The sequence below is a fragment of the Aquarana catesbeiana genome, linkage group LG09, assembly GCF_042186555.1.
Source record: "Aquarana catesbeiana isolate 2022-GZ linkage group LG09, ASM4218655v1, whole genome shotgun sequence".
NCBI lineage: Eukaryota > Metazoa > Chordata > Amphibia > Anura > Ranidae > Aquarana > Aquarana catesbeiana.
Window position 1 is genome coordinate 3,331,826 of NC_133332.1, and position 14,452 is coordinate 3,346,277.

The following is a 14,452-nucleotide window of genomic DNA, read 5'->3' on the forward strand; positions in this document are numbered from 1 at the left end:
TTTGCAAATGCAATTTCTTTGGAAAAAATAAATACACTTTAATGAATTAAGAAAAAAAAAAAAGCAACACACAACAGTTACCCCAATTTTTTTGCATTATATAAAAGATGATGTTACGTCGAGTAAATAGACACCCAACATGTCGCGCTTTAAAATTGCGCACGCTCGTGGAATGGCGACAAACGACGGTACTTAAAAATCTCCATAGGCGACACTTTAAACGCCTTTACAGGTTACCAGTTTAGAGTTACAGAGGAGGTCCTGCGCCAGAATGATTGCTCTCGCTCTAACGATCGCGGCGACGCCTCACATGTGTGGTGCGAACACCGTTTACATATACGGGGGCGCGACTTACGTATTGCGCCCGCTTCTGCACGCGAGCGCGGAGGGATGGGGGCGCTTTAACATTTTTTTTTAATTTATTATTTATGAATTATTTATTTATATTACTTTTTATTTTTACACTGTCCCTTTAATTTTTTTTTTTTATCACTTTTATTCCTATTATAACGAAGGTAATTATCTCCTGTAATAGAAATAAGGATGACAGGTCCTCTTTATGATCAAAAAGACCCCAAAATCTCTTCTTTACCTTTAAAAACAAAAGATCAAAGATGAAAAAAAAATGTATCTTTTGCTAAAAAAAAAAAAAAAAAAAAAAGACTTCCAGCCTGGACAGGAAGTGACATCACGACGTGGCTCTGGTCCTCCAAGGCCATAGAGACGATGATTTTATACCTCCCTGCCAGCAGGGGGCGACCTTTAGGCGATCACAATGTTACACGGACTGCCCGATCGCGTCATCGCTGTGATTGGCTGATCGCATGGTTGGTAACCCCTCCCTCTCAATTATTTGCTAGGCGGCCGGCAGCTGTCGCAATCACAGGGCCGGGGTCACCTGGGAAAGAGCGGAGCAGCTCAGCATGTCTGAAGCAAACCGAATTGTCAGTTCATATTGTCCAATATAAACGCTCCTTCCTTGTGCCGATAGAAGCCGTGCTGGGGTGGGCGGAGACTTACCACACCTCCCTCTGGCGCCCAATCATCTTAATATAGGGCAGACACAAAGGGGTGTATTCATATAAAAAGCAAAACCATTCATCCTGGGAAACCACATTTATATTTGTTCTGTGAGAATAGGAACCAAATCAAATGTTATTCATTCATACAGAAATGAGTAATTCAGGAACATACCACATTATGGTCACTAGATGGAGCTCAGGGTCTATTTCTTATGACCATCAGCTCCATCTAGTGGCCATAATATTGTACTGTCCTGATATGCTCCATTCTGTATGAATGAATAACCTTCGACCTGGAAAGAAAAAGCCTGAAAACATTCCCCACCCCCCCCCCCCACCCCCACAGAATGGATTAACATTTTGTGTATTTTTTTTTTGTGTACAATTCTGGATGTGAGAAAGGAGACGAGACAGTGTTCATAGTATCAGCGGCTCCCACAGAAACAATCACTGATAGGCTCGATTTATAGATTAGAGACTATAGAGAACGTTTGACTTTGACTGGAGGTCTTCTTTAACTTCCACAGGAAGCGATGACCTCATAGATTTCCCTGACATCATCGAGTAAAAAGAACACTCACCACATGGAGAATCTTATTTTCTGTTTCATAGACAGTGCAATCCTACAGAGAGGGAGACAAAGAGATTACAGTTATAAGAAAAAGAAGAAGAGTATCTTTTATATATATATATGAATATCATCACCAGAGTATAATTTCATTATAAGAGTATTATTATTTTAAAGTGCCTTGAAAAAGTATTCATACCCCTTGAAATTCCACACATTTTGTTACAACCAAAAAACATAAATGTATTTTATTGGGATTTTATGTGATAGACCAACACAAAGTGTCACATAATTGTGAAGTGGAAGGAAAATGATAAATGATACAAATAAATATGTGAAAAGTGTGGGGGGGGGGATTTGTATTCAGCCCCCTTTACTCTGATACCCCTAAATAACATCTAGGGGAACCAATTGTCTTCAGAGTCCACCTGTGTGTCATTTAATCTCAGTATAAATACAGCTGTTCTGTGAAACCCTCAGAGGTTTGTTAGAGAACCTTAGTGAACAAACAGCATCATGAAGGCCAAGGAACACACCAGACAGGTCAGGGATAAAGTTGTGGAGAAGTATAAAGCAGGGTTAGGTTATAAAAAAACCTCCCAAGCTTTGAACATCTCACGGAGCTCTGTTCAATCCATCATCGGAAAATGGAAAGAGTATGGCACAACTGCCAACCTACCAAGACATGGCCGTCCACCTAAACTGACCGGCCGGGCAAGGAGAACATTCATCAGAGAAGAGCCAAGAGGTCCATGGTAACTCTGGAGGAGCTGCAGAGATCCACAGCTCAGGTGGGAGAATCTGTCCACAGGACAACTATTAGTCGTGTTCTCCACAAATCTGCCCTTTATGGAAGAGTGACAAGAAGAAAGACATTGGTGAAAGAAAGTCATAAGAAGTCCTGTTTGTAGTTTGTGAGAAGCCATGTGGAGGACACAGCAAACATGTGGAAGAAGGTGATCTGGTCACATGAGACCAAAATTCAACTTTATGGCCTAAAAGTAAAACGCTATGTGTGGGGAAAACTAACACTGCCCATCCCCCTGAACACACCATCCCCACCGTGAAACATGGTGGTGGCAGCTTCATGTGGTGGGGATGGTTTTCTTCAGCAGGGACAGGGAAGCTGGTCAGAGTTAATGGGAAGATGGATGGAGACAAATACAGGACAATCTTAGAAGAAAACCTGTTAGAGTCTACAAAAGACTTGAGACTGGGGCGGAGGTTCACCTTCCAGCAGGACAACGACCCGAAACATCCAGCCAGAGCTACAATGGAATGGTTTAGATCAAAGCATATTCATGTGTTAGAATGGCCCAGTCACAGTCCAGACCTAAATCACATTGAGAATCTGTGGCAAGACTTGAAGATTGCTGATCACAGACGCTCTCCATCCAATCTGACAGAGCTTGAGATATTTTACAAAGAAGAATGGGCAGAAATGTCCTCTCTAGATGTGCAAAGCTGGTAGAGACACCCCCAAAAAGACTTGTAGAGAAAGGAGGTTCTACAAAGTATTGACTCCGGGGGGCGCCATACAAATACCCCTCCCCCACACTTTTCACATATTTATTTGTATCATTTATCATTTTCCTTCCACTTCACAATTATGTGACACTTTGTGTTGGTCTATCACATAAAATCCCAATAAAATACATTTACGTTTTTGGTTGTAACAAAACGTGGGAAATTTCAAGGGGTATGAATACTTTTTCAAGGCACTGTATTATAGTAGTATAGTTTCATTATAAAAGTTTCATTAAGTTTGCCTTTATTATAGAAATATCCTTTCATTATACTCGGTATCATTTATTATAATTGTATTATAAGATTATCCTTTCAACACAAGAATAGAACTTCATTACAAGACTCTCAGTATGAAGCAGCCACAGCCCGTCCATTAGGGGCGTCGCCCCCCCACCCCTCCATGTGTCCGGCCCCCAATCTACATGTGGGCCGCTGGACGCATGGGGTCCAATGGGAGTTTATTTTTTTATTTTTTTAGGAGCATGTGATTGGAGCCTTAGGCTCTAATAGGCTTCAAAAAAAGAATGAAGTTCGGGGCGCCCCGATCCCACCCAGTTGTGTGAAATTAGTGAATGAATATTCGCTATAAGCCACACTAATTCCCCTCCCAGCCAATCGGGAAGCAGGGTTGTGGGTGACCCAACTTGATATCTGAACGCAAAAACAAAAATATCAGAAAGTGCAAGAATACAAAAAATGCAAAGGAACCCTCCTTTCCCAAAGCCCAATAAAAAGAATTGCTATTTACATCCAACTTATGATTGTATATAACAAAGGAATCCGGAGCAGCAGATACTCAGAAATGTTACATATGTGTATCTCTATGAATGAGATAATAATAGGAATCTCCAGAGAAGTACAAAACACACAAAAATAAAATAATATCATCAAGAAAAGAGCAGAAAAGACGAGGTCTAGATGAGGAAATAGAAAGTTGTTACAAAAGTATTATTTTATTTTAGTGGTATTATTATCATTATAAGAGTAAGCTTTTATTATAAAAGTATCATTTTATTATAGGATAGTATATTATAATAGTATCCTTTTTTTTTAATAAAAGTATCATTTTTTTTATAATAGTATCCTTTTTTCTTTATAAAAGTATTTTTTTTATAATAGTATCCTTTTATTATAGGATAGGAGTGTAACCATTTCTAATACAATAGCGGTGTGATTTTTAGGATGCCCTTCCTCTGGCTCCTCCCACATTTTTGTGGAATGCCACAAAGTGTCTCATATTTGGCATCAACTAGAAAAAATTTGCTTCCAAAATGACTGATAATCAGATCGATCTTTCCTCGGCCAACTGCCTATTATTTAAGTCCATCCCGGGGATATCCCTCCCCCGCATATGAGACGTATCCGCGCTATAAGTGGCGCTATACTTTGGCTAATCGCATTCCATTGGAAGTTCTCTTCAGTCCTTATTATTACACAACTGAGAACAAGAAGAAATACAATAATAAGCCTCACGGAAAAAATATTTTATAAACTTCATAATGCTACACAATTCTATGGGGGGAAAATGGGATTCTTGGTTTAAACATTCTGAAATTCTATTTCAACGATTAGACAATTAAGCTAAAATATACTAAAAATTATTATTTTTTCTTTTTTTTGCCATTAGCGGCAACGATCTGGCTTTAATTTTCCTCAGCGTATTGCTTTTTTCGAAAAAAATGTAGATTGGTCAATTTATATTGATAAACTTGCTGTATTACTTTATAATTGTTACGTATCTCATCAACTCTCTTTAAAATTTATACAATGCATTACGTTTGCTGTGAAGTATGTACCACCATTTTACCCCCAATTAAAAAGTTTGTAAACAAAAACAAAACAAACAAAAAAACAAAACAAAAACAGAATATCCTTTCATCACAGGAATATAATTTTATTATAACAGTATCATTTCATTATAAGAGTATTTTAATCTAAAAGTATCCTTTTATTAGAAGAGTATCATTTTATTAGAAGAGTATTATTTTATTAGAAGAGTATCATTTTATTAGAAGAGTATTATTTTATTAGAAGAGTATCATTTTATTGTATTAGTATCCTTTTATTAAAGAAGTATCATTTCCTTAGAAGAGTATCATTTTATTAGAAGAGTATTATTTTATTAGAAGAGAATTACTTTATTGTATTAGTATCCTTTCATTGAAGGAGTATCATTTCCTTAGACGAGTATCATTTCCTTAGAAGAGTATCATTTTATTAGAAGAGTATTATTTTATTAGAAGAGAATTACTTTATTGTATTAGTATCCTTTCATTGAAGGAGTATCATTTCCTTAGAAGAGTATTATTTTATTAGAAGAGAATTACTTTATTGTATTAGTATCCTTTCATTGAAGGAGTATCATTTCCTTAGAAGAGTATCATTTTATTAGAAGAGTATCATTTTATTAGAAGAGTATTATTTTATTGTATTAGTATCCTTTCATTGAAGGAGTATCATTTCCTTAGAAGAGTATCATTTTATTAGAAGAGTATCATTTTATTAGAAGAGTATTATTTTATTGTATTAGTATCCTTTCATTGAAGGAGTATCATTTCCTTAGAAGAGTATCATTTCCTTAGAAGAGTATCATTTTATTAGAAGAGTTTCACTTTATGAAAGGAATTTCAGTTCAACACAAGAGTATCATTTAATTACAAGTATTTTCTTTTATTAGAAGAAGATCCTCTGATCCATTTTTTGGACTTTTATACAGAAATTCACATTCCAGGCGCTCCTCATACAACCTTCCTCTTGGAGAGGAGAGATAAGTAAAATAAAATCTAGACAATTCATTAGCATAATTAATTAGGCTGACTTTTCAGATGGCTATTATTACCCTTCGTATGGCGGTGTGATTATCGATGGAGACACGTGTCTGTCCTTGGATGACATCAGGACAAAATCCATAAAGTTGAGGCGGTGGAGGAGGGGGGGGGTGAAGCGCTCTGCTGCCTCATATATGGGGGAATGAAGTCTATATACTGTATATAGGTCCATGGTGCAGCTTTCTGTACTCTGTGGGTTCGTTCTGAAACAAAGCATCAACTGTCAGATATACGGATACAGGATGTCAGAAACCGGAGCGCCCACCGCTGGGGGGCCAGGAGTCATTTCTTGGTGTGGAGGACTCTGAGGGGCCCAGTGCCTGCTGATCTGAGCTACCTGGTCCGGTCAGGGGCTGGGAAGGCAGAGGGCCCGCAGTGTCAAGTGCCCCCCAGGGAGTGGCATCCTTGGGGGGGGGGGCTGCCAGAGTAGCCACATAAGGTTGGGACCCCACTGTGTGAAAGAGCAGTAGGCCACGTCACTAAAGCTCTTTCTGCATCTGATACACTTCCTGTTCCCAGCATACAAATAGATTGAGTGAACACCCAATCCGGTTCCCCTGAAGAAGTCACATGACATGACGTAACGCGTAGGGCGTGGCCAGAGCATACAGGGGGCCAGAAGAGACCCGAGAGGTGGAAAACACTGATGTTTTTATCAATCTGAGCGCTTCTTACTGAAGCTGGTGTCTGAACTGTTCAGCGGCTGTCCACTCACTGTAACAAGGCCTCGCCTCCTAAACCGTGATAGACAGAACATTGATCCAATGCTGGGAAATTGGATCAGTGTTCCATCTATCATGATCTAGGAGGCGGGGCTTTGTTACAGTGAGTGGATGGCCGCCGAACAGTTCAGACCACAGCTCCATAACACAGCGGGAGCTACCTGCTCTGTGTAATCAGGGTGCTGACGAGGCTGCAGATGGACACAGTGAGGCTGCAGATGGGCACAGTAAGGTTGCAGATGGGCACAGTAAGGTTGCAGATGGGCACAGTGAGGCTGCAGATGGGCACAGTGAGGCTGCAGATGGGCACAGTGAGGCTGCAAATGGGCACAGTAAGGTTGCAGATGGGCACAGTGAGGCTGCATATTGCACAGTGAGGCTGAAGATGGCACAGTGAGGCTGCAGATTGCACAGTGAGGCTGAAGATGGCACAGTGAGGCTGCAGATGGGCACAGTAAGGTTGCAGATGGGCACAGTGAGGCTGCAGATGGCACAGTGAGGCTGCAGATGGGCACAGTAAGGTTGCAGATGGGCACAGTGAGGTTGCAGATGGGCACAGTGAGGCTGCAGATGGGCACAGTGAGGCTGAAGATGGGCACAGTGACGCTACAGATGGCACAGTGAGGCTGCCAATGGGCACAGTAAGGCTGCAGATGGCACAGTGATGCTGCACATGGGCACAGTAAGGTAGCAGATGGGCACAGTGAGGCTGCAGATGGCACAGTGAGGCTGCCTTGATGGCACTGATGAGGCTGCAGATGGGCACAGTGAGGCTGCAGATGGGCACAGTGAGGCTGCAGATGGCACAGTGAGGCTGCATTGATGGCACTGATGAGGCTGCAGATGGGCACAGTGAGGCTGCAGTTGGCACAGTGAGGCTTCATTGATGTCACTGACGAGGCTGCAGATGGCACAGTGAAGCTGCAGATGGGCACAGTGAGGCTGCATTGATGGCACTGATAAGGCTGCAGATGGGCACAGCGAGGCTGCATTGATGGCACTGATGAGGCTGCATTGATGGCCATTGATCAGGCTGCAGATGGCTCAGTGAGGCTGCATTGATGTCACTGACAAGGCTGCAGATGGGCACAGTGAGGCTGGATTGATGGCACTGATGAGGCTGCAGATGGGCACAGTGAGGCTGCATTGATGGGCATTGATCAGGCTGCAGATGGGCACTGGTGAGGCTGTATTGATCTCTTGTATCATGCCTGCAGTCTCTGATCATCTCCTGTATTATGTCTGCAGTCTCTGATCATCTCCTGTATTATGTCTGCAGTCTCTGATCATCTCTTGTATCATGTCTGCAGTCTCTGATCATCTCCTGTATTATGTCTGCAGTCTCTGATCATCTCCTGTATTATGTCTGCAGTCTCTGATCATCTCCTGTACTATGTCTGCAGTCTCTGATCATCTCTTGTATCATGTCTGCAGTCTCTGATCATCTCCTGTATTATGTCTGCAGTCTCTGATCATCTCCTGTACTATGTCTGCAGTCTCTGATCATCTCCTGTATTATGTCTGCAGTCTCTGACCATCTCCTGTACTATGTCTGCAGTCTCTGATCATCTCCTGTATTATGTCTGCAGTCTCTGATCATCTCCTGTACTATGTCTGCAGTCTCTGATCATCTCCTGTACTATGTCTGCAGTCTCTGATCATCTCCTGTACTATGTCTGCAGTCTCTGATCATCTCCTGTACTATGTCTGCAGTCTCTGATCATCTCCTGTACTATGTCTGCAGTCTCTGATCATCTCCTGTACTATGTCTGCAGTCTCTGATCATCTCCTGTACTATGTCTGCAGTCTCTGATCATCTCCTGTACTATGTCTGCAGTCTCTGATCATCTCCTGTACTATGTCTGCAGTCTCTGATCATCTCCTGTATCATGTCTGCAGTCTCTGACCATCTCCTATACCATGTCTGCAGTCTCTGACCATCTCCCGTACTATGTCTGCAGTCTCTGATCATCTCCTGTACTATGTCTGCAGTCTCTGACCATCTCCCGTACTATGTCTGCAGTCTCTGATCATCTCCTGTATTATGTCTGCAGTCTCTGATCATCTCCTATATTATGTCTGCAGTCTCTGACCATCTCTTGTATCATCACAGTATTTCTTTTGGATAAACAAACTTATAACTGGCTGGAGAAAGATAGATATCACTTGAAGACAAACTTGCACTTTGTTTCAAGGTGGGGTCTGGGGAGGGGCCGGGGGCAGGGCCAGGGTGGGGCTGAAGGAGGGACCAGGGGTGGGGCTGAAGGGGGCCCCATCAGGTAGGCTGTATGGGGCCCCGTGATTTCTATCAGCGGCCCTGGGTGGCAGCGTTATAGACTCTCTGGGAACTATTTATCGAAGGACTGATCACCGATTGTACTTGATTTTCTACAGCTATTGGACATCTTTTTCATTGACTTATCACTGTTATTGTTCATTTATCATGGTAATGGATATATATGGCATCTTTATATAGATGAAGGAATAGCACAAGACCACATACAATCTATATCTTTCTGCACACTGCCTCATGGGCTGGGCGTTTTGGCCGAGACTGGGGCAATTTTTGGTTACCAGCTCGCAAGACCGAACCACTTGCCCTAGTATCTTCTTTATTTTTTCCTATTTATTAAGCAGATATAGCGTTCCCCCCGGCAACAGAAGGATATCTCACTCTTACCCTCTGAATACAATACATAGAAGTCCAACCAAAAGGTTGTAGCGTTCTCCAAAAGTTTTATTCCAAAGGGATTCCGCATACAATGTAGCAATGAGAGAGTTTCAAGCATTACATGCTCATTATTAAGCTGGGGGGGGGTCGGGATTTCTTCTCTAGTGTGTATATGTCAGGAATCAGCAGCAGGGGGGGCCAGATCACTCAGGAAACTGGGACCAGACTGCGTATACTTTATGTTAGAACAAAATCCATCCAAACACCAACACACAGCAAACATAAAAAATAAAAGTGAGCAAAAAGAAAGTCCGGGTGGCCGCACTCCAAAATACATTCCTTTTTTGAAAAACAGTCCATACAGTAATGGAGATAAAAGCACAAAAACTGACGCGTTTCACACCACTTTACAGGTGCTTAGTCATGACTATGAGTGGTGTGAAACGCGTCAGTATTTGTGCTTTTATCTCCATTGCTGTATGGACTGTTTTTCAATAAAGGAATATATTTTGAAGTGCGGCCATCCAGACTTTCTTATTGCTCACTTTTTGCTATACTGAGCCGGCACCCTGTCTAACGGGGAAGGTGAGAAGAGGCTGTTGCTATCCTGAGCGGTATATTTATCCATAAAAAAAAAAGTAAACTAAAATCCCCAGTGACAGAATATATGACTAATCAACCCAACAGCCAGAAAGCCTAACAACTAATTCTATACAATATATACAAAATGGGGAACACCAAAAAGCAGAGGAAAACTGGAGGTGCATGGAGCAGATGGGAAGGGAAATCCCAAAACTGGGATCAGGAACAAAGGGGGTGGGGGTACAAGGCAGCAGGGTACAGGGAAGGAGCTGGATTAATGGCAAAGAAAATCTGGCAGCAGCAAAACACTGGAGCAAGAGGCACTAGGAAAAGAGGGCCTAAATACCCTCCCAGCAGCCAGCATCAGGTGGTACTGTATACTGGGGTCTGCTGTTTGCTGGGAGACACCCACTACAACCTTCCGCCCAGGTACAGAGAGTGCCACCAGCAGGTGTTCCAGGTCCTGACGGTATGTTTCCTGTGCCTCCTGATTTGAGCGGTGCCACCTGGTTTGGTTGGGGGCTTTGAAGACAGAGTGTGAAGTGCCCCCCAGAAGTGGCAACCAGAGATGCCATAGCAACACCATGGGTTTGGGACCCCACTGTGTGAAATAGCACTTTGGCTATGACATCAGATGTTTTTTCAATCTGCATCTCTTGATTGAAAAAGCCCCAGGCTAGGCCTTTTGGCCAAGACTGGGGCCATTTTTTGTTACAAGGCCTAGCCATTGTACAGCACATTGGCAATTTTCTCTCCATGTGTGTCACTTCCACTTCATCATGTCTGCTTTTCCATTTACCCTCACTATAGGGTGGGGTTCTATGGGTGGAGTATGAGAAGAGGGTGTGTGTGTGTGTGACCCTTTAAATTTCTTCCTCCCCTACCTGGGGGTCTCCATTCAGGAGAGCACCCTACCTAGTACTCAGTGGTTGGCTTCAGCTGCCCACAAGGAGTGGACTTTTGGCTAGGTGGACCAGAGTGCCTTGCCCTTGTCAAGAGAGCCTTGCATCCCAGGGTGGTCAGGGAGGTCCTTCTTCTTCAGGAGAGGGGACCAGTGATGCACCCTGTGCACTTTTTTGGTTCATGTGGGATTTTTCATTTACCTGCATTGGGTGCAGGTCTACAGATGTGCCCTGAGGTCTGGGGGGTAGGTTCTGTGACCCTTAGGTTCCTTCCTCTGGGGGTCTCTGTTTAGGAGAGCCCCTTACCTAGAACCCGGTGGTCGGCTTTGGCTGGCCACAAGGAGAGAACCTTTGGCTAGGTGGACCACTATCTGGAGTCTTGCATCGCAGGGGGTAAGGGGGGTCCTTCCTCTTCGGAAGGGGACCAGTCATGCACCCTGTGCACTTTTTTGGTTCATGTGGGCTTTTTCAATTACCTGCATTGGGTGCAGGTCTACAGGCGTGTCCCTGAGGTCTAGGGGGAGGATCTGTGACCCTTTGGTTCTTTCCTCCCCTGCCTGGGGGTCTCTGTTCAGGAGAGCCGCTTACCTAGATCCCGGTGGTCGGCTTTGGCTGGCCACAAGGAGAGAACCTTTGGCTAGGTGGACCACTATCTGGAGTCTTGCATTGCAGGGGGTAAGGGGGGTCCTTCCTCTTCGGAAGGGGACCAGTCATGCACCTTGTGCACTTTTTTTGGTTCATGTGGGCACCCTTTAGTAAAAGAATGGGCAATGGGACTTCTCAGGCGTTAGCCCTATTGCCTATTCTTATTCTAATAGCGGTCTAACATAACATAGGGATGTGGTGCATGTGACCCATGGTGGACGGCCTTGCCATATTATCTGTGGAAATTGAGGGATAATCCTCTTATTTTTTTTAAAAATGTGATGGAATGAGACAACTAAATTCTTTCTTTTCTAAGAAGGCTTTACTCTTCCCTCCCAAATTCCAGATGGTTGAAGAACCAGTCGGCTTTTTATGTAACGTCTCTGAAGGCTTTTATCTCTTATGTTGTCTATCCTCCTTTTGCTGCCAATTTTGGGTCGGGAAGCTGAAAATATAAAAATATCTCCTGTGAAGAGGATGTGATGACCTGGAGGATGATTTGAAGGTTCCTTTTTTGAAGCCGGGGGAATTTTTTTCTATAATAACGCCTCACCTCCCTGGACCTCTCTTGTCAGCTCAGAGTGTTCCTTCGCCGGAGCTAAATGATTGCTCTATCTCGGGAAATATTACGCGGCGCTCTAAAGAGGAGCACGCCATTTCTCATATTGAACAAACATCACTATTAATCCCACAAATGATACTTTACCATCTCCATGTAGATTCTACGACCTTCCCAAGTCCGCTCCTCTGTAGACAAGTCGTCGGCTTGAAGGAGGAGACATTGATGAATGGCCCCCGGTGGCCCTCAGGCTCCCTTCCTATAAAGGCCTCCATAGATGTTTAAATGTGAACGTTTAACCTTCTCACCTGTGACTTTTTACCAAGCAAAACTACCACGGGCCAAATTGCTTTTCTGTTTTCATTGTCTGGCTGAAATTGTGATGGTTATTTCCGTCTGTCGGATACTGACGCGTTGTATTCCTGGGCCAGGAGAGAATGGCGGCACCTTGACACCTTTAGGCTCTGTGTGCCTGGACAGCCTGGTGGCAGTTGAGCCGTGCTTTTACCCGACAACCCCTTCCCCCCCAAAAAAAACTGCCCAGCTTCGAGTTGGCCTGGCCAATGGCGGCAGTGTTACTTCACACTGCTGTGATTGTGCTGTGACACAATATATAGCACATTGGGTGGGCAGTACCAAATGTGACAATGCAAGTGAATGGAGGCCACGTGGCAACTCTTCTGAAATTATACGCCGAGGATTTGGGCTAAATGGTGGGATTTGTGCTGGGGGGGTGTTATGCTAGGAAGGATTTTTTTTTTTTGAGGTGGGGGGATTTGTGCCGGGAGGGGGAAATGGGGGGGGGGTGCTGGGAGGGGGAAATAGGGGGGGGTGCTCGGAGGGGGGAATGAGGGGGGGGGATTTTGTGCTGGGAGGAAGGATTAGGGAAGAGGGAAAAGATTTGTGCTGGGAGGGGAAATTTGTGGGGGAGAGGATTTTCGCTAGGAGTGATTTTGGTGGTGTTGGTGATTGGGGGGTGGGACGGGTTGTGCTAAGAGGGGGTATTTGGTAAAGGAAGGAAGAGGATGTGTGCTCAGAGGGGAAATACGAGGTGGAGAGGATTTGTGCTGGGAGGAGGGATTTTTGTGGTGTTGGTGACGGGGGGGGGGTATTTGGGAAGAGGATGTGCGTTATGAGGGAAGATACAGTATGAGGGGAAGAGGATTTGTGCTGGGAGGAGGAATTTTGATGGGAGAGGGAGATTTGTGCTAGGAGGGGGGAGTTACTTGCCCTGGGAGGGGAGATTTGGGGGTGGGGAGAGAGAGAATTTGTGATCAGAGGGGAAATTTAAGGGGGAGAGGATTTGTGCTGGGAGGAGGGATTTTGATGGGGGGGGGAATTTGTACTAGAAGGGGGGTTGGGAGGGGGTGGAGTTATTTGCCCTGGGAGGGGAAATTTGGGGGGAGGGAGAAAATTTGTGCTCAGAGGGGTAATTAATTAAGGGGGAGAGGATTTGTGCTAGGAAGGGTGATTGGGGTGCAAAGATTGGTGCTGGGAGGAGGGATTTTGATGGGGGGGGGGTATTTGCCCTGGAAGGTGGGATTTGGGGGGGAGAGAGCGAATTTGTGCTAGGAAGGGTGATTGTGAAGGAGGGGATTGCAAAGATTTTAACTGGGAGGAGGAATTTTGATGGGGGGGGGGGGGGTTGTACTAGGAGGGAGGTTGGGAGGGGGTGGAGTTATTTGCCCTGGGAGGGGAAATTTGGGGGAGAGAGAGAATTTGTGCTCAGAGGGGTAATTTAAGGGGGAGAGGATTTGTGCTAGGAAGGGTGATTGGGGGTGCAAAGATTGGTGCTGGGAGGAGGGATTTTGATGGGGGGGGGGTTATTTGCCCTGGAAGGGGGGATGTGGGGGGGAGAGAGAGAATTTGTGCTCAGAGGGGAAATTTAAGGGGGAGAGGATTTGTACTAGGAAGGGGTTATTGTGAAGGGGGGATTGCAAAGATTTTTGCTGTAAGGAGGAATTTTGATGGGGGGGGGGGCATTTGTGCTAGGAGGGGGGATTGGGGAGGTGGAGTAATTTGCCCTGGGAGGAGAGATTGGGGGGGGGGAGAATTCATGCTCAGAGGGGAAAAATTGAAGGGGGTTGAGAATTTGTGATTTGGGGGGGGGGGGGGGTGCAAAGATTGTTGCTGGGAGAAGGGATTTTAGATGGGGGGGGGTTATTTGCCCTGGAAGGAGGGATTTGGGGGGGGAGAAAATGTGCTTAGAGGGGGAATTTAAGGGGAAGAGGATTTGTGCTAGGAAGGGTGATTGTGAAGGGGGGGGATTGCAAAGATTCTTACTGGGGGGGGGGGACATTTCAGCAGGGGGGGGAGATTTGTACTTGCAAATAGAATTTATGTTTGGGAGTGAGCGTGCAGATTAGCTCACACATCATGGGCTGGGGGGGGGGGGGGGGGCATATTTGCATCTTCGCCCCGGGCAC

The 14,452-nt window shown here is 44.7% G+C and overlaps 1 protein-coding gene across 1 annotated transcript in view; it reads right to left on the reverse strand.

Annotated features, from left to right (window-relative positions):
- The window catches only part of LOC141107389 (connector enhancer of kinase suppressor of ras 2-like), a gene marked incomplete in the record, with an annotated part of 546,558 nt that overhangs the window by 258,201 nt on the left and 273,905 nt on the right, over positions 1-14,452 (reverse strand). The window contains 1 exon segment of the mRNA XM_073598089.1: positions 1,604-1,645. Within this exon segment, the coding sequence (XP_073454190.1) occupies positions 1,604-1,645 (42 nt within the window).